At 42.8% G+C, this 20677-nt stretch overlaps 1 protein-coding gene across 1 annotated transcript in view; it reads left to right on the top strand.

The window, feature by feature from the left end:
* Positions 1–20677, top strand: part of DPYD (dihydropyrimidine dehydrogenase) — a 2453390-nt gene that overhangs the window by 1187711 nt on the left and 1245002 nt on the right. Inside the window, exon 9 of the mRNA XM_029618068.1 lies at positions 18128–18235. Coding sequence (XP_029473928.1) covers positions 18128–18235 — 108 coding nt within the window. The remainder of the gene's footprint in view (positions 1–18127; positions 18236–20677) is intronic.

The raw sequence follows: 20677 nt of genomic DNA, 5'->3' as shown, positions 1-20677 counted from the left end.
CGATTTCGGAGCGGCCTCAGAGGGAATGGGGAAAGCCATCGGGGCTCCCCTAGGGCTCGGCGCTCACAAGGGGGTGCACAAGTGTGCACCCCTTGCACGCGCCCCCAGATTTTATAACATGCGCGTGGCAGTGCGAGCATGTTATAAAATTGGGTGTACATTTGTGCACGCCAGGTAGCGTGCACAAATTAACTCCGCACGCACTTCTTTAAAAATCTACCCATCTTATCCTTGCCCACCCATCTTACTGATCATGGTATATCTGGACATTTCAGATAGCCATCACTCTATTAATAAATTAATCCCCCTGTTTTAATATTAGATTCTCAGTTTTCAGATGTTAACAAGCTGTTTATTGCAGTTGGAGGGGGGGGCGGGGAAGGGTATATTTTCAAGCAGTAGCAGCTATTGAAAGGTCGCACGAATGGGAGTGTCTGTCACTGGAGGGTAAGGCCTGGTAATGGCAGGCTGAAGGTTCCCTATTATAGTCCTGTCACAGACTCAGAAGGTTGACTGCCTAGATTGCACAGGGCAAAATATCTGGTAAACTCAGACATAAGCTCACTCACATGGCTTGGGGGCTCAAAAAGGGATCTTGCAGATCATTAAGGCCTGTGTGTTAGGTATCCAGTATAAGACTCGTGTACTTACTTAGGGTAAAAATCTTCAGAGGGACAGCCATGTTAGTCTGGTGTAGAAAAAAAGACAGGAGTCAAGTGGCACCTGTCTTAGTCTATAAGGTGGTTCTGGCTTCTGTATTTAGGTTTGACTCCATTATTAGGGTCAAATTAATAAAGCTGTGGCCTTTTATTCCTTTTGGTGCTTCTGTAAGTGTATTCATTAAGTAAGGAGTTGTCATATTTCAGGAGCCCGGTTGTGTTGCAGTTGCCCTGGTTACTATAGATCTTAGTAACAGTAAAGAAAAATTCTTTGTTACTATAAATGGTTTTACATATTTCTGGGTACTGAAATGTAAAAAAAATAGTCAAGAATGTTAAGGAATCTTTATGGAATCAAATGTTTCCACCGTGTTGCTATGGCAAAAAATGTTTTCAGTTCTTCGTGAAAGAGTCTTCAGCTTCAAGGCTGAACTACATATTTACTAATAGTCTCTAGCTAAGTATAGTCAGAGTGCAACCTTGATCTGCTTTGTCTTTCAAAATCCTTTAAAGCTGGGAAGCAAACTCTCTATTAATAATGGATCCTGCTGTAGCTTTACAATTGTCTAGCACTGAAGATACTTTCATGGTAATGGTAGCAATTACTAGCAATTCATGGAAACTTATAAACTGTAAGTGTTTGCATCTGAAAGTCGCACGTTGTCCTCATGACAATTTTAGAGTTCTGCTCTAAGCTGGAAGAAGTTGAATTACGTGTTTTATGAAAAAAATGTGCAAAGAAATTCAGGTGAAACTATGGTACATTTTATTCTGCGTCTTAGCTGCTGTTGAATTCGTGAACATTTTTCAGTAGCTGCTTTGGGCAGGACAAATTTTAGAAACTGGAAAAGAAGCAGGGGGAAGCTGCAGGCCTGAGGATATTCAGTATTTGTGGGTCTGCAAGCCAATTTTAAAAGGGAAATTCACTGCTGAGTTTCCCTTTAAAAAAATCATCTGTCTGTCTGATAGAAAAATCAGACTCAGGGATTTCAAAATGACATTCCCCACAGTTATATTTTCTGGCTTACCTCAATCCCACTTCAGCTATGCCTCCTTTTTTCCATAGGAAACATTACCCACACTGTGGGTGCAAGTGCTGAGGGGAGAGAGCTATTTTCAAAAGAGCCTTCTCCTCAGGTAAATGTTTACATTAAGCCAGGGATTATCCCTTTGAAAGTTGTCCCCAAAATGTATAAAAGTTACAGTTACTGTATATTGAGGGTAATTCTTCAGTAACCCACACAGGTGCAGGTACATTTATTACCATTTATCTGGTAGCTTATTTACAAGGGGAAACTGTGCAGGTAGTTTACTTTTGAAAATTAGCTGCATGGTACATGGGCACAAGACTACCGAAAGACTTTGCAACATGTGGGTCAGCAGTGCACTTGAAAATACACACGTAGATTTGAAGTTCAAATCTGTATGTGTATTTTCCTTCCCCCTACCCATCTCTGCCCTTTTTTGTCAGACCTCGATCTAGCCATCTTGGGAAACTACATAATTAGATTTAGGGATTTCTTGAGAGGTTCATTTTTCATCCTAGGTGATCTAACCATGTTATTCCTTAATTACCTGACTAGGGGGGTCATTTTCCAAGGAGTTACCGCTGGAGATAATTCTGCAAATTGCACTAACAGACGTTAATGTGAATTTTTTATTCAGGGGGTGGAGCATATGTAAAGTAGGAAAGAGTTATCATGTGCCACAGTGTTAGCATGGCTCCTAATGCAGCCAATAGCTACACCTCTTTCATTTGCAGTACGTTGAGCGTTAGAGGCCGGTAAAGGTTTATCATGAGAGAGAGAGAGAGAGAGAAAGAGAGACTTGCTATAGTGCCGCTTCCCTAGACAGGTATTTGTATCCCTGTGGGAGGCCCACCTAGTAACTCGAGGTGGGGATTAGGTATGAGTGTAGGGGGTTGGGGGCCGCTTTCACATTCAACATGAGACGTACGAACAGAACAGTGGTCTCTTGTGAAGATTTGATGGCCTTCGGACTGAGGAAACTCACTCCAAGATGAGATTTGGACAATGTTCTCTCCACCTAGCTTGTTGTTGCCCAGGTAGAGTGTCCATCAAGCTAGGTGGAGAGAACATTGCCCAAATCTCATCTTGGAGTGAGTTTCCTCACTCCGAAGGCCATCAAATCTTCACAAGAGACCACTGTTCTGTTCGTACGTCTCATGTTGAATGTGAAAGCGGCCCCCAACCCCCTACACTCATACCTAATCCCCACCTCGAGTTACTAGGTGGGCCTCCCATAGGGATACAAATACCTGTCTAGGGAAGAGGCACTATAGCAAGTCTCTCTCTCTCTCTCTCTCTCTCTCTCTCTCTCTCTCTCTCTCTCTCTCTCCCTCCCTCCCTCCCTCCCCCCCCTGCAATGTAGCTCAAATTGGGTTAAGAGTGTGTTGCAATACACATGCTTATTAGCATAAGGTAACACCCCTTTTTGGTATTGCATGCGATATTGGAAAATGAGGCCCTAGATCTCTTTGAGAAGTGACTTGCCCTGTGATCATTTTATGTTTCTACTAATATATGTATAGCATGGACATGCAAAAAAGGAGCTTCTTATCTTGAGGAAGGATTGACACCTTGATCAGCCATGCAGGCCAGTTATGCTTCCATCCTTCCCTAGCCTCTGTAAAGGCTGGCACCAGTGTATCTCCAAGTAGTTGGGGGAGGTGATAGCTTGGGCTTAATTGGGTCCTCTTCAGAAACTTATATTTAGTGAGAGCTTCTCTCCAGTCAATCAGCTTAAGAGGTTGATTTTCCTAGCCATGACTAACTGTTCTACACTTGTACTAAGTTTCCCCTGCCAGTCTTGGCAAAGGAGCCAGGATTTGGTGTAGAAGGTTAATAATGAACAGGGGGAGGAATGTTTGTTTATATTGTAGTGCTAAGATGTGGGGAAATTACTCCTAGTCCAACATCAGCAAGGCATGGAAAATTAAAAACAAAAAGGCTAATATTCAGGATATTATATAGAGGACAAGTTATTCGGCTACATTGTGTAGTATATTCAGTGGGATAAACGTCTGCTGAATATACGTGTTTAAAGTTATCCTGCTACAAATATATATATATATATATATATATATATATATATATATATACTAGAGATGTGCATTGTTTTGTTTTTTTTTCATTTCAGGCTTCATTTTCAGGCCCCTGCGGGAAACTGTTTTTACCACAGCTAGGTTTTGGTTTTTTTTCGTGGGCCCCCGATTTTCAGTCCCGTTAGTGCACACTAACTTGAAATATGAATTTTTCTGAAATTTCGGAAAAATTCTTTTTGGTTTTTGTTGCCCCAAATCATGTCAAATTAGACAATTTCGTTGAAATTGTCTAATTCGGGAAAAATGAATGCACATCTTTAATATATACATCTTTTTCTCTCTTCCTCATATGCATGTCCCTAACCAACAATGTCTCACCCCATCAGCCTTTCTCTACCCTTCTGATCATCTTTACTTCCCCATCCCCTTCTTATCTATCTAGCTGATTGTCCTCTTATCCTCCAGTCCATTCTAACCTCATCCAGTAATCCTGTTTTCCTTTAAAGTATCTTCTCACCCCCAACCAATCCCTCTCTGAACCCCTCACCTTCCCCAAATCCACCTCTCATATTCCAGTTCCATGACCTTGTCCCAACCACATCCCAGATCCCTAGACCTTACCCCAGTCACATGGCTGGGACAAGGTCAGTTCAGTACAAGTGTTAGCTGATGATACCTCTAGCCTTATTGTTTCGAAGGCTTGAAATTTGGGAAATCTTGATACCAAATTAACGATAAAGTGTCAAATTTCACAAGAAGCAAGTTAGTTAAGGGTGCTTTTTTTATGATAAATCTGTTTTTATTTTTTAAAAAACATACAATAATGAACATTACAATATATATATCTGATTACATACAGCATATTTTTGTAAAACTAGGGTGCTTTTTTTAAATTGTGTATTTTTCAAAGATTTGCCTATTTTTGGGGTAATTCTTTATATTTGGGATTGCCTAAATCTAGGGTTGTGAATCGTGTGATAGATCGTCTTAATGATCGATTTTGGCTGAGGGGGGGGGATCTGATCGTCTTAGTTTTTTTAGGTTAAAAAATCGTTTTATCGGGGGAGGGGGGAGGGCAGAAAAAACGGCACACCAAAACAACCCTAAAACCCACCCCGACCCTTTAAAATAAATCCTCCACCCTCCCGAACCCCACCAAAATGTTTTAAATTACCTGGGGTCTAGTGGGGGGGGGGGGCCCGGCGCGATCTCCCGCTCTCTGGCCACAGCTGCGTTAAGAGAAATGGCGCCGGTGGCCCTTTGCCCTTATTATATGACAGGGCAAAGGTAGCGCTGGCGCCATTTTGCCCTCACTATGTCGACATAGTGAGGGCAAAGGTAGCGCCGGTGCCATTTTGAATATTGGCAAATCGGCCCGAGTGCAGAAGGTCACTCCCGGACCCCCGCTGAACTTTTGGCAAGTCTTGTGGGGGTCAGGAGGCCCCCCCAAGCTGGCCAAAAGTCCCTGGGGGTCCAGCGGGGGTCCGGGAGCGATCTCCTGCACTCGTGACGTCAGGTCACAGGAACCAAAATGGCACCAGCGCTACCTTTGCCCTGTCATATGGTAAGGGCAAAGGGCCACGGCTCCATTTCTCTTAACGCAGCCATGGCCCGAGAGTGGGAGATCGCGCCAGGACCCCCCCACTGGACCCCAGGTAATTTAAAACATTTTGGGGGGGTTCGGGAGGGTGGGGGATTTCTTTTAAATGGTCGGGGTGGGTTTTAGGGTTATTTTGGTGTGCCGGTTTTCCCACCCTCCCCCGATTTACGATTTTTGACGATAAATCGGGGGAATTGTTAATGTATCGCAGCTCTAATGATTTTTGACAATTTAAAATATATCTGACGATTGTTTTAAATTGTCAAAAAACGATTCACATCCCTACCTAAATCTACTACCTATTAAGAATGTGCAGGGAAAAAAAATCATTTTTGTTTTTTGGTTTGTTTTTGGGAGGATTTTTTCCCACAAATTTTGGTTCATTGATTACTTGATTCATTTCATTCATGTGAAATAAAACAAATTAAGCAGTATCTAAACTTGCCACCTGGGATGATTATGCTGTCATACTGGGAGGGGATTTAAATATCATTGACAATCCCAGGATAGATTGTAAGCCAGCAAAAAAATCAGAAGAAAAATCAGGCAGATATTGTTGAGGGTTTTCTCTGTAAAGAATTGCGACTGGCACTTTGAATCCTGGTGGTGCGGAGTGTACACATTACTCATGTATACAGTCTCTACAATTGGTTTGATTACATTTTAATGGCAGAGACTTTGTTCACTAAATTGGAATTCAGCACTATTTCAGCTGTTCCTTTCTCAGATCATGACATGTGATTTCCTCATTAAGAGGAACCCTGGGATTGAAGGGAAGGGCACAATGGAAGATGGCTCCCTGGCTATATAATGATCCATGTTTTCAGGGATTTTTAAAACAAAAATGGGATGATTATATGGAGTTTAAAAATCCCTTTGATATTAACGATATCACCTTTTGAAATGCAGCTAGGGCTGTCATGTGGGGCCACATCATAGCATATCAAATTAGCCAAAATAAGGAAAGCAATAACATTATGGTGGGCCTCATGAAACGTCTTCAGCTCCTAAAAAGGCAGCATGTTGATGATCTCTCTCAGACTGCTAAGTAAGAACTATTGGCGAGACAGTACAGAGAGAACTACATGAAGGTCTGACCAGTAAGGCACAACAAAATCTATTCTATTACAAATATAAATTACATCAGTGGGGAAATAAGCCAGGCAAATTAATGGCTAAGGGGCAGATTTTAAAAGCCTTACACGCGCTGAGCCTATTTTGAATAGGCCCGGCGACATGCGCAAGCCCCGGGGCACGCGTATGTCCCGGGGCTTGAAAAAAGGGCGGGGCGTGGGAATGGTCAGAGTCCTCCATAGGGCCTCTAGGCTGGGGGATCACGCGCTGGCACTCGGCCGGTGCACACAACCTACTCATGCCCAGAGGCAGGCGCAACTTGCATTACAAAGGTATGGGGGAGGGGGTTAGGTAGGGCTGTATGAGGGCTCTAAGAGTTTGAACCAATTTCAGTTGCGTAATAGCCCTGAGAATCTCAGGCTCTGTATGAAGGGTCTCCAAAGCCTCTTGCACAGAGTCAGGCAATTGCGGGACAATCACACCATTAAAAAAGGCTTGCCTGCTTTGCTCCCCCGTGTCCCCTGCCACATAGATTCTTTGATAATATTGTACAAAGGCCAATAATATGCCCTCAGTATGAGAATATGAGCAAGCATTATGTTTAAGATGCGTAATCAAACCATGAGGGCCTTTGCTGCTTTTAACTAGCTTAGGGCCAGATTTTAGTATCTACGCGCGGGCATAAATTTGTGCGCACAATCCGGCGTGCACAAATCTACGCCCAATTTTATAACATGCGCATGCAGATGCACGCATGTTATAAAATACAGGGTCGGCGTGCGCAAGGGGGTGCACACTTGGGCACCTTGCGCGTGCCAAGCCCTAGGGGAGCCCCGATGGCTTTCCCTGTTCCCTCCGAGGCCGCTCCGAAATTAGAGCAGCCTCGGAGGGAACTTTCCTTCCACCCCCCTCCCCCCACCTTCCCCTCCCTTCCCCTAGGCTGGCCTCGTAGGGAACAGGAAAAACCATCTGGGCTCCCCTAGGGCTCGGCACGCACAAGGTGCACAAGTGTGCACCCCCTTGTGCACGCCAGCCCTGTATTTTATAACATGCGCGCGGCTTATAAAATCAGGCATAGATTTGTGCGCACCGGGTTGCGCACACAAATCTACGCCCGCGCGGGTACTAAAATCTGGCCCTGAGCTAGTTAAAAGCAGCAAAGGCCCTCGTGGTTTGATTACGCATCTTAAACATAATGCTTGCTCATATTCTCATACTGAGGGTATATTATTGGCCTTTGTACAATATATTAAAAAGAATCTATGTGGCAGGGGACACAGGGGAGCAAAGCAGGCAAGCCTTTTTTGATGGCATGATTATCCCGCAATTGCCTGACTCTGTGCAAGAGGCTTTGGAGACTCTTCATACAGAGCCTGAGATTCTCAGGGTTATTACGCAACTGAAATTGGTTCAAACTCTTAGACCCAATAGTCTGCGCCTGGAATTCTATAAAATTTTGGGTGATAAACTTTTAACTCTTTTGCGAATGATGCTTAATGCGGCATATGAGCATGGCTTTTTTGAGGCAGGACAAAATCTGGTCACGATGATTCTGCTTTCCAAACCTGGTAAAGATCCGAGATCTCCGGAGACATATTGCCCATTTCATTGCTGAACCAAGACATTAAAATTTTAGCTGCTGCACTTGCTATGTGCCTGAACACCATTCTCCAGTCCCTAGTGTTGCCAGATCACTGGATTCGTTAAGGACAGGCTTTCCAATAATAATTTGCTGAAAGCAATTTAAGCATTGCAATCTTCTGGGCAACATGGGCAGGAAGAGGTGTTAATCAATTTGGATGCTGCCAAAGCCTTTGACTGTGTGGAATAGTCCTATCTATTGTGGGTATTGCAAAAATTTGGTCCTGGACACCATTTCATTCAATGGATCCGCCTATTATATCACCAGCCACAAGTACAATTGTTGGTTAATGGGATATTGTCACAACCTTTCACCTTGGGTCTGGGAACTAGGTGAGGCTGCCTGCTTTTCCACCCTACTCTTAGTTTTATGTTTAGAGCCTTTAGCCAAAACATTGCAAGAGTTGGAGACATTTTAGGGCCTGCGTATATGTAATAAGTGGGTGAAACTGGGTCTGTTTGCAGATGACATGATGCTCTTTGTTAACAATCCTGGGACTTGTCAGAACTCCATTTCAGGAAGTTTGTGGGTCTCAAGATCAATTATGGTATGTCCCAGGCTTCCCCCTTGCCTGATAGGTGGCAGGGGCGGGACCTTCCCACTTGCGTGGGCAAAAGATAGTTTGAGTTACCTGAGAATCACGTTAGCACAATGGGATAAAGAGCTATATGATCTTAAATTCACTGTGATATTGGATAAAGCTAAGCTACTATTATAGAAATAGAAGGATCTACCTCTATCGCTTATGGGGTGGTGTGCCTTGGTAAAAATGGTCATACTTCCTAAATTTTTATATTGTCTTCAAATGATACCACTTTGGATTAATAATAAAGATTTTCAGGCCTTTAAAACTTTCATAATTTCTAGTCTGGGGGGGGGGGGGGGGGGGAGCGTGTACGCATTAAATTTGACACTCTCCATATGCGGGAAACTGGAAGGTAGATTGGTTGTACCTGATTTGTGAATTTATAATGTCTTCTGTCCTTTGTGCCATATCAAAGACTGGGTTGCTATTCAGAACAAATTTGATGTAGAGGACCTGATGAGGGATTGGACTGCGCCCTATAATCCTATAAACTTGCTGCATATGTCTGGATCCAGGTTAACTACTGTACTCTGTTCAGCATTTTGGTTAAAAGTGCTGTGTAAAATGTGGTCTTGGTGGAGGAAGGGTATTAGTCACAATGTTTCAATTTCCCCCTTTCTAACTCTGGTTGGTAATTATGACTTTTTCCCTGGGAGGAATACTCACGTTTTCCGGGATTGGGCAAATAGTGGGCTTCAATCTGTATCCCAGTGGGTTGATGGGGAATCAAAGACTCTATATTCCTTCCAGCAGTTGCAGGAGGCTTGGGGGATTCCCCCAAACAATTTTTTGCATACCTGCAGGGAAGACATTATTGCCAGCAACTGACTAATGGAGATTTGGGTTTATTAGCTCTCACTGATGAGGATGAAACTTTTTTAGAAAGAGTTCTCAAATGTAATACATTTGCAATTTGGGCCATCTTAAATCCACTTTGTCAGAAACTCATTTGTAGCTGTTAGCACAAAAGTGGAGTGATGAGCTAGAAATTCCTATTGAGAAGGGGGGCTTGAAATTGGCTTTTCTGAGTATCTTTAAGCACATCTTGCCCAATAAATTAAGACAAATCCAGTTCAAACTAATGCATAGGGTATATATTACAAGGTCCCTAGGCAGAACTATGCACCTCTGGGAATCAGATATATGTAATAAATGTAATGTGCATTCCGGGACTCTGTCATATGTTTACAGGTTGTGTTAAAATGCAAAACTATTGCAGACAAGTATGTGGCTCTTTAAACAACGTTTTAGATTGTGAGATCTGTTGGTCAGGGCTTTTGTTGTATAGGAGTATATATTTCCCTTCTGGTGAAGAAAAATTATCATTGTCTCCTTGATGATAGCAAAAAAAAAAGTGTTATTATATTGTAAATATGATTTTAATTTTTTTAAAATAATTTTTATATACTGATGTTTCGTGAGAACATATCAAATTGGTTTACATTAGCTAACAAATATTCATTTAAAATATTTGCATTTCCAAAAAGAAAAAGAAGTAAATACATAGTTTCATAATAAAAATAAAATAGTAAACTAAATAATCAAAATTTAGACAGAGAAGCAGTAAAGTAAGAGCAGTGATAATATAATCAGTAGGTTAAAATCATTAGATTAAAATTTCTTGGATGGCTTGTTTGAATAGCCATGTTTTAATGCCCTTTTTAAATATTTTAATGTCAGCTTCCATCCTTAATTATTGTGTATAGAGTTCCACAGTTGGGGCCTAGCAATGGAAATAGCCCTTTCTCTCACATTATTTAGATGAGCAATCTTAGGGGAAGGAATTGGTAACATCCCTGTACCTGATGATTTAGTAATTCTACTTCATGTGAGGGATTGGAAAGACATGATGAAACAGATGGCTCAGCTGGAAATCTGACGAAAAAAGAGATGCTTCATCCTAAACAATTGATAACTATGCATGGGTATTTTTGTCTATGGGAAAAAATTGTCAGACTCTTTTAAATTGAGGTGTAGGCAATGTGATGGGGCCATTTGAGATCTGGCTCAAAATCAGCTGGTATGAGTGGGTAAATGTATCAGGTGAGGTTGAATGTGGTTTATAGTGGGAAGGGATACCACAAAACGTAAAATCATTAGGTTTTGGAGGAATTCTGATGGTTTTCAATGCTTTATGTTCCTTTTGATTATGCTCTCATACATGCAACGTCTTTGACCATGTTTGTTTATTATTCTTCTATGACTTGAATAAAACTGATTTGGGAAAAAATAATCCAAATCAAGCAATTAATAAAAAAACCCCCAAATAGTCAAAAAACAAAAATGTGCCCACCCTTCCAGAAAAATGCCGGGGTCAGGATCCCTCCTTGCCCCCTTACCCTGTCCAGTGGGGATCTGCCATTTTGGACTAGGCCTAAGCCTCGAACATACATAGGCCATGGCTTTGGTCTAACCCTATACCTGATGCCTAGGCCTAGGCTGGTGCCCGGACCCAGGACTGATGCCGCGGCCCAGCCCGGAGGACAGGTCCCGACACTAGGTCCTCATTCCAAACCCCAACCTGATGCCAATGCCATGACCCAACACATGGGCCATGTCCTGAAGCCGGGGCCTATGCCTGGACCCAGGCTTGACACCTGGGCCTCAGCCCAGAGTTAGGCCCAGGCCTGGGAGCTCCTTTTCAAGCGTCCTCTTCTTTATTCGACCTGCAGCACAATGACGGCATCCTTTGGGGTTATGCTGGAGTTCATTAACTTTGGCGCATTATCTCCAGCAGATGGCATCATTTGGCTAGCAAGTGTCAAAGAAAGAAGAGGACCAAGAATATGACCTGACCCTGGGTCTAGGCCCCAGCATCAGTACCCAGCCACTGGGTCAGTTTGTTGTGTTGGGTCTATGTCTGGCATAGGACTGGGTGTAGGGACCTGAGCTGTGGGCCGGGTCGCAATGTTGGGCATAGGTCTGGGCCACGGCCTAGGCTGAGGCCCTGGCATCGGGACCTGCCTTCAGTTTGTGTCCAGGCCAAGGCCCTAGGATCAGGGCCTGGCCTCTGGGCCAGGTTGCAGCATCGGGCATGGGTGCAGGCCCTGGCTTAGGCTGATGCCCCTGTGTTGGGACCCAGCCTTAATCAGATATCTGACAGATCAGGTAGGTTTTCATTTTTTTAGTTTGATTTTTGGGGGTTTCGACTGACGCCTGGGCATCAGCCCATACCTCCACTGAGACACTGGCGTCACTCTCAGGCCTCGGCCTATGCCCTAGATGTTGTCCCAGCTTCAGGCCTAGGCCAAGGTGCCTTCTTCATGCTCAGGCATAGGTCGCGGATCCTGCTTTGGGCCTCAGCCTATGCCCTAGTCAAAGCCCCGGCTTTGGGCCTAGACCTAGACCCAAATAATTTATTTAAAAAAAATAAACAAATAAGGTTTGTTTCATTCCGGGGAGACTCCAAATGAAATGAATTAGTTTTATCCATCGTGTTTTGCAGTTTCATTTTAAATAAATACACACCCTTACCACCCATGCCTTGCAGCTGGTACAAATTGCCGTTACCAGAATCATTGCTGGGATCCAAATTTGGGAGCAAATTTCTCCCATATTGGCCAAGTTACATTGGCTCCCCATAATTTGGCGTGTGAAATTTAAAGTCGCTATTCTTGTGTTTAAGGGAATCCATGGTCTTGCCTCTCCATCTTTCAGTGCAGCCTTGAAATTATACTAACTAGTGAGATCCTTATGATTTGAAAATAAGAATTTACTCTGTGTACCATCATTTAGAGAGATTGGTTTAGATGAATTTAGGGAATGTTCATTCTATTTTCAAGGACCAACTATTTGGAATATTTTACCAGAGCTTATTAAGACTGAGCGTTCTCTGTTTAGGGTGATTGGATTGTTTCCTATAATAAACATGAAAACTGGGAAGAGAAAGTAAAGCTTATTTGGCAGGGAATACAAATAATGATGAGGGTTAGAGATGTGCTTCGGGTGCCTGATCATTTTTGCTTTCGGTTTCATGTAGCCGCAGGAAAAGTTCGTATTCCCGCGGATCGGCGCACACTGACGGGAGTTAGCTAGCTCCCGTTAGTGCACCCAAACACAAATCCGTTAGCACGCACCCCAATCCTTCAGATTTAATTATTTACCATTGCCCACCCTCCTGACCCCTCCCAAAACTTGCCTAAAGTCCCTGGTGGTCCAGCGGGTGTCCTGGGAGTGATCTCCTGCTCTCGGTCCGTCGGCTGCCAGTAAACAAAATGGCACCAGTGGCCCTTTGCCCTTACCATGTGACAGGGGCTATCGGTGCCATTGGCCGGTCCCTGTCACATGGTAGGAGCAATGGACGGCCGGCGCCATCTTAAAAAATGGTGTGGGACATCCATTGCTCTTACCATGTGACAGGGGCTGGTCAATGGCACCGATAGCCCCTGTCACATGGTAAGGGCAAAGGGCCATCAGCGCCATTTTGATTTGTGGCAGCTGAAGGCCCGAGAGGGGGACATCGCCCTGGGACCCCCGCTGGACTACCAGGGACTTTAGGCAAATTTTGGGGGGTCAGGAGGGTGGGGGATTGTAAATAATTAGATCTGAAGGGTTGGGTGGGTTTGGGGGGTTTTTTTTTCCTTTGTGCCCTTCCTCCCCCCAAAACAATAAGAAAACCACATGAAATTTTGGATTTTTGGTCATTTTTATGGTTTTTATTTTTGTAGTTTAATGTAATTTGGTATTTTTTATGATTATGTACGTTTTTATTGCTAACCACCTAGAAATGGTGATAGGCGATTAAGAAATATTATTAAATAAATAAATAAATAAATAAATAAATAAATAAATAAGATTTTGGAAAATGGTGCTCATTGGGCTGAGTGTGAGGGTGCACCCGGCCCTTATGCAGGATCCAATTTAAGGTACATGGGTTCTGATGGCTGTCGGGGTGGGGGGAGAGTGTGGCATCCTGAACTTATTTTATAGGGGGTGAGTGATGTACTTTGGGAAGGTGGAAAGATTGAATGTATGAACTTCGGGAGCCAGGGGTAAGGGTTTTGAGTGTATGACTTTGGGGGAGCTGGGGCCAGGGGATGGGAGAATTAATGTAGGGACTTGGGGGGGGGGGTATGAATGTTGTACTTTGAAGAAGTATTGGTATTAGGAGCCATGGTCACATGAATTTGTGTGTTTTGGGGAAGGATGAGGGGGACCATCACCACACGGTTCCTTTTTTTTTTTTAACACATTCACATTTTGGTGGTGTTGGGGCCACCTCATCTGGTGGCCCCAGGTTGAGATAGGGGTCTGCACTGATTCATACTTAACCTCCCTTTTTGGCCACAACTTATTTTTTTGTAATTTTTCTGCTGCTTTAAATGTGCAGTAGGAGCCTCGGTACCCACCTTAGAGCCCCGGGTCTCCCACCACACATCTAACACTTTTCAAATAGGTGTAAATATTTTATCATCGCTAACCACCTTCTCAGTCTGCCGTGATAAAATATTTACATAGACTTGATTAGTAATGAATTTCTCTGCATGCATTTGCATTATTTATGCATGCAAATTGCATCCATAGAAGGTCATTGTAATAGGAGAGTGCAACTGGATGGGGAGATGCAAAATATCATGTATATCATGCGATATGCCATGAAAGTGCACAACTGCAGAGATATCTCGTGATATACATGATATAACATGCATTAGAACCCTAAACTGGCTTGATGCATCACCCGGTTATCCGGATTAGTCTCAATATCACTAAACAGCCCTAACGCCCACGATAACACCATAATGCAGGCGATAAATACCACATCACAAAATGTATACGCAAATTTAAAATTAGTATTTGAGTGGGAGGAGTTTGTGTGGAGTAAATGGAAATGAGGGTCGGTTAATGTGGTGTGCGATGAAGTAATGTGCACTATCGCAGAATTTAATGCCAGAAATAACTACACCTTTTTTCTGTGCATTATGCCTGCATTAGCTGTGTATTACCAGCCAAAACAGTATTTATCATAAACGCTGGTTCGGAGGGGAGAGGGAAGAGAGAGAAAGATAGAGCGCTTCTGTGGAAGCGTACTTATATTTGAACTTTTTATACCACTGTAAGAGGGGGCATTTTGAACTCAGAGTGAAGTATCTGGTGTGGGGTAGTTTTTGGTGGGCAGTTTTACATGCATAGTCATATGTACAAACCGTGAAGATTTAATCTGATTTGGAGTGATGAAAGGTTGTTTATATGTATGTGCATGTTAAATTGCCCCCTAAAGCCCACCCCACCCCACAAACCTCACCCTGAGTTACCAATGCCCCCTCATATAGTGGTATAAATAACTAACTTTTCTGTAAGCATCTTTAAAGTCTCTCTCTCTCTCTCTCTCTCTCACACCAGAATCACCTATGCAGCTGTGGTAGATTGAAAATAAGATGCAATGCAGAATCAGGAAAATTAGCCTAACCATGCCCCCCCTTTTCTTTTTATCACGGATGCTATTTTTGCTGTATATATATATAGCAAAATGATGAATCTATGTCTAAGTTAGCAGGATAAGTAACTCCTCCCAGTTATATCCTGTTCCACACACCACTTTGTCAGCTAACTACTTAACCAGATAAGTAATCATCTGGTTAAGTGGTGACCACTGAATACAAATGGATATTCAGATGCTACCACTTAGCTGGATAAGTCTGAGCTTATCCAGCTATGTGGCATTGAATATTTACCTCATAATTTTTGATTTCCCAAAGTATGTAATATATTAGCTCATACAAGTTACACCCACTGAGGAGGTGTAACTTAATCTATGTTTCTACCAGACAAATTATCTAAGCATTTTCAAAGTGAATTTATGTGCATAAGTTTGTTTTGAAAAAGTTCGCTAAAGCTGCATTACAAGTTATATTGGTTTAAAAAAGGTTTGGATAAGTTCGTATTCATCAAGTTGACTTAGGAAATAGCCACTATTACTGGCATTAGTAGCATGGGATATACTTTAGTGTTTGGGTACCTCCCAGGTACTTGTATCCTGGATTGGCCACTGTTGGAAACAGGATGCTGGGCTTGATGGACTCAATCTGACCTAGTATGGGAATTTCTTATGTTCATAGTTTAGCCTTAATTACAGAATTATAAAATTAAAATATGTTACGTGCTACACGTACTAGAGATGTGAATCGGAACCGGAATCTGATTGGTTCTGGTTCCGATCCAAATCTTAACATTTTTATCGCCCAGCCCGATTTGAGTTCTGCGCCCGATCCGATAATCAAAACACCCTCCCGAACCCCCCAAAAAGGTTTTAAAATTACCTGGTGGTCCAGCGGGAGCACGGGGAGCGATCTCCCGCTCTCAGGCCATCGGCTGCGTTAATAAAAATGGCGCCGATATCCCTTTGCCCTTTCCCTGTGACAGGGCAAAGGTAGCGCCGGCGCCATTTTGAATATTGGCAATATGGCCTGAGTGCAGGAGATCGCTCCCGGTCCCCCGCTGGACCCCCAGGGACTTTTGGCCAGCTTGGGGGGGCCTCCTGACCCCCACAAGACTTGCCAAAGTCCAGCGGGTGTCTGGGAGCGACCTCCTGCACTCGGGCCGTATTGCCAGTATTCAAAATGGCGCCGGCGCTACCTTTGCCCTGTCACAGGGTAAGGGCAAAGGGCCATCAGCGCCATTTTTATTAACGCAGCCGAGGGCCCAAGAGCGGGAGATCGTGCCCCCGCTGGACCACCAGGTAATTTTAAAAGGTTTTTTTGGGGGGGGGCAAGGGGGTCATTTTAAAGGTTCGGTGGGTTTTTTTTTTATCGGGCCATTGGCGCCATTTATATTAGTGGCAGCCAAAATGGCGCCAATGGCCCGAGAGCGGGAGATCACGCCGGGACCCCCCCACTGGACCACCAGGTAATTTAAAACATTTGGGGGGGGGGGTTCAGGAGGGTGGGGGATTTGTTTTAAAGGGTCAGGGTGGGTTTAGGGGTTGTTTTGGTGTGCCAGTTTTCCCGCCCTCCCCCTTCCCCGATTTACGATTTTTCACGATAAATCGGGGGAATTTCTATTGATTCGCGACTAATGATTTTTGACAATTTAAAAAATATCTGACGATTTTTTTTAAATCGTCAAAAAACGATTCACATCCCTACCACGTACTGCTGTGTTAATTTAAGCTGGTGTACCCTGCCTTTTTCAAAAAGGTGCATGGAAACCATATGATTACTCTTCATAGTTCATCTTCATGCACATGGTGATGTCTTTTTGAATGATTATAGACATATGTGAGTTAAACAAAGCCTTTTGATAATACAGTCTATGTCTGGAATAGATGTAGCCTGTACTTAATTTGTACCACAAAATCACCTTTTTAGAAAATATTCTGAACTAAAGTGTTTAAAATTAAAAGATGCCATTACTGCACATTCATTCCTATTTCTTTCTGGATGATTATGATAAATGTACAAGTTATACACAGCATTTCTTTTAATATTTTCATCATCATGAGCTCATTATTGAAAATGTGAAGCTCCTTAGTTATGAAATAAAAACTGCATTTGCAAGAATGGAAAGAAGCATTCTGTAACATCCCAATTATATTGTTTAGCAGTGATAAAAGTATGCAGAAACCTGTAAGGGGCCACTGGTCTCTCTGGATACCTATTGGAAGTAGGGATGTATTTTCATTTGCAACAACAAAGACAATATCAACAACATTGTCTACATCATTTCATGTTGTTTTAAATAAGAAACGAAACTCCCACAAAATGTATTTATTTATTTTTTTTGCTTTTAATGTGCACAAATTCAAAATATGGCACACTAACGTGAAATAGTGCATACTAACTCAAATAGCACACACTAACAAAATAGTGCGTACTAGTTTGTCTGTGTGCATTATTTGGAATTAGTGCACACTATTTGAGTTAGTGTAAACTAAAAATAATATTTAATTTTAAAATGGAATGGGTCTTTGCCCGTCACTATTAATACTATTCCCAGAAGTTTTCTATCATGTTTCAGTGGGAAAGAGGGGTTTTGCATTTTGTAATCCTCCCTTTGTCAAAACCCCACCTTTTTAGGGGAAAGGCTTCTTGGGGTATAAAGTCCCTTGGAGCATGCTTAGTTATTTAGAGAGTTAGGTGCAGCCTTAAGAGCCAGAAGGAAGGAGAGATCCGCAGTGTTGGAAAAGGAGATTCCCCCCAGAATCTCAAGCAAGAAGCAGTTGGAGGAATGAACCTTCTGGAATTCAGGTACACACTATTGTCCCAGGGTCACTTTTACTCCCAGCTCTCCTGCTCCACAAGTTAACATCCCAAGGAAATGATGCAGTAGGGATAAGGCTCAGAGCCAGGGTATGCACAGCCATTCTTTGATCCAGGGTTGACATGTTACGGCCTTCCCCAACACTATTTTCATTGGGCTGGCTCCTATAGTTAGTTGTATGCTTTAGGAACTGCATCACATGCAATAAATGAAGCATTCTTTTGGTTGATTAAAGGTATGCAGCAGTCAAATATTTTCAGGTAGAAGAATTTTCTAATTGTGTACAATCTCTTGGTTTAATCAACAGGCTTACCAGAACCAAACGTAGACAAGATATTCCAAGGACTGACTGTAAATCAAGGATTCTATACATCTAAAGACTTCTTGCCACTCATGGCCAAGGCAAGCAAACAAGGTTAGTATTTGATTACATTCAGAAGACCTCTTTAGTTGCACAAGACAAACAGAATTGTATATTTTCATGGAAAAGGCATGTGTGTGTAAATGCTTAATAAGATTTCAAAATGAAAATTATGTATTTCTTGAACCATTACAACTAAGGTCCTTCCTAGATGCGCACACCCAGGAAGCTCAAATTAGATAGTTAGGTTGTGGAAATGCTCAAATGTATCTGTTTCTGCGAGATATTAAGTTTATTTTCTAAGAATGTAAGAGCTCTATTTGTTTCTCTCTCTTGGCTCCCCCTCATATTTCCTATAAAATTTGAGATTTTAGAATATTTCTTTATGATTTTTCTTGTAAAAGTGATATTTTACTGTAAATCTCTATTGCTTGGGTATTGTGAAATATTGTTATATATCTGAAAATATTTAAAAAATTTATAAAAAAAAAAAAAAGGCATGTGTATAATTTATCCCTGGATAGTATAGAAGGCCATATGCCATAATATGGCTGCAAGCACATATCTGGGGTTTGGCCTGGCAGGGCACAGCATTTGGAGCTCGGGTGAACACAATAATAGGGCCACTAGGTATGTCACCTTTATTTTTACCTTTAATGGCTGCTATATTCTTTTGAATACAGCCACTTAAGGCTAAAGCTATCAGCTACACAAGACCGAATAACTTTACACCTAAGTGGTGATATTCAAAATCATATCTGTTAGGTTTAAAGTTACCCAGCAATGATTGCTAGATAACTTTAATCAAGGATATTCAGTGGAACGTTTATCCCACTATTTGGGACGTCATCCGGCTTTCTGTAGCCATGTCATGCATAAAAGGATTATTTAATATTGAGCTTAATGTTTAGATGTTATAACCCCTCCTTGGGATTTTATTCATCCAGTACATTAACATAAGGAACAAGTAGTTAAATACATAATATTAATATAAATGTGAAATTATTACACAGTTATGCAGAATTTGATTATTGTATGCTGTGCATTTGTAATCATATCAAAGTAAGGGGTGTTGGGGACTAGCTAGACAGTGGACCCTTAGACCGGCCTGTGGGAGACCTGGGGTAGTTGGACTATGGTCTCGGGGCAGCAGGCCGGTAGGCAGACCAGGCTGATGTAGACAGTAGGCTTCACCCGGAAGCTGGTACTCCCCCGGGAAGAGCCCTTGGGAACCCAGACGCTTGGGACTCAGGAGGTTCACCCTGGAAGCTGGTGTCCCCCCGGGAGGAGCCCGAAGGAACCCGGCCACTGGAACTTAGGTGATCTCTGGTCCGGATCTTGAGTAGGCTGGAGCTGAAGTGGATGAAGGAGGCCTGGCAGGAACTGCGGCGGGCCCAAGTCAGGCAGAGCGAAACCAGGCAGGAACTGTAGCAAGCTGAAGGCAGGCAGAGCGGGACCAGGCAGGAACCTGGACAGGTGCTGAAGCAGGCAAGAACTAAGAGGTTAGAAGTGCGAGCAAGTCACATAGTAGACCAAGCAGGCAGGCAAGCAGGAACGGTGTGTGAGTGAGTCACACACCGGGGCTCAGGGCAACTGGGCTCTGCAAGGGACCCGGTTGCAAGGCGTCGTAGTGGGGTCCGCGGGAAGTTTAAGTAGGACTGGGCGTCTGACGTCCGGAGCGGGGGCGGAGCGCGCTCTGGCGGGAAACGGGCTATATCAGTGCCGTGACAGCACGCGCACGTGCCTAAGGAGCCCAGGATAATGGCGTCTCCCCCGCGGAGATGCTCACAAAGCTGGTTCAGGCATCGAGTGGCCCAGCTAGAACTTTGAGGTAAGGGCCGGGATGCGAGGGTCACGGAGCGGACCGCAACAAGGGGTCTATTTACTAATGAGTGTTAAAGCTGTACGTTGATCTGTGGTTTTCATATATTTATTTATTTATTTATTTTTAACTTTTATATACCGACATATTCCTGTATAAAATACAAATCACACCGGTTTACAATAAAATATAACTTCGCCTGTGAGCGTTACATAGAACAATCAACAAATTATACTAAAAAGCATACATATGTTAATTAACTTGGCATTCACTCTACTGTATAATATAAATACTGAAAATTTTTGAATAATCTATTAAAACTGGCATTTCTATAGTCAGTAAAATGTTCATAAAACTTCATCTATCTTTGTGAAGATTTATCTTGAAAGCAAAGCAGACAGGGAGAAGAATGAATATCTGGAATTTTCTAGATTATTGACCCAGTCTGCACAGTTGCTCCTGACTACTAAGAATCTACCCAATTATTTCCGTCTTACTTTATTATCACTTGAGTGTTGCTACTGTTTTACTTACTTCCATCTGTGCTGGTATGTTTTGTAGTGGAGGAGTAGCCAAGTGGTTAGAGCAGCTGGCTACAAACCATTGTTCACATCCAAATGCTGCTCTTGTGTCCTTGGACAAGTCACTTTACCCTCTGTTGCTTCAGGTATAAA

This window comes from Rhinatrema bivittatum, chromosome 10, assembly GCF_901001135.1.
Source record: "Rhinatrema bivittatum chromosome 10, aRhiBiv1.1, whole genome shotgun sequence".
Lineage (NCBI taxonomy): Eukaryota > Metazoa > Chordata > Amphibia > Gymnophiona > Rhinatrematidae > Rhinatrema > Rhinatrema bivittatum.
Note: the sequence above shows the minus strand (reverse complement) of the source record. Positions and strands in the feature narration are given on the sequence as shown.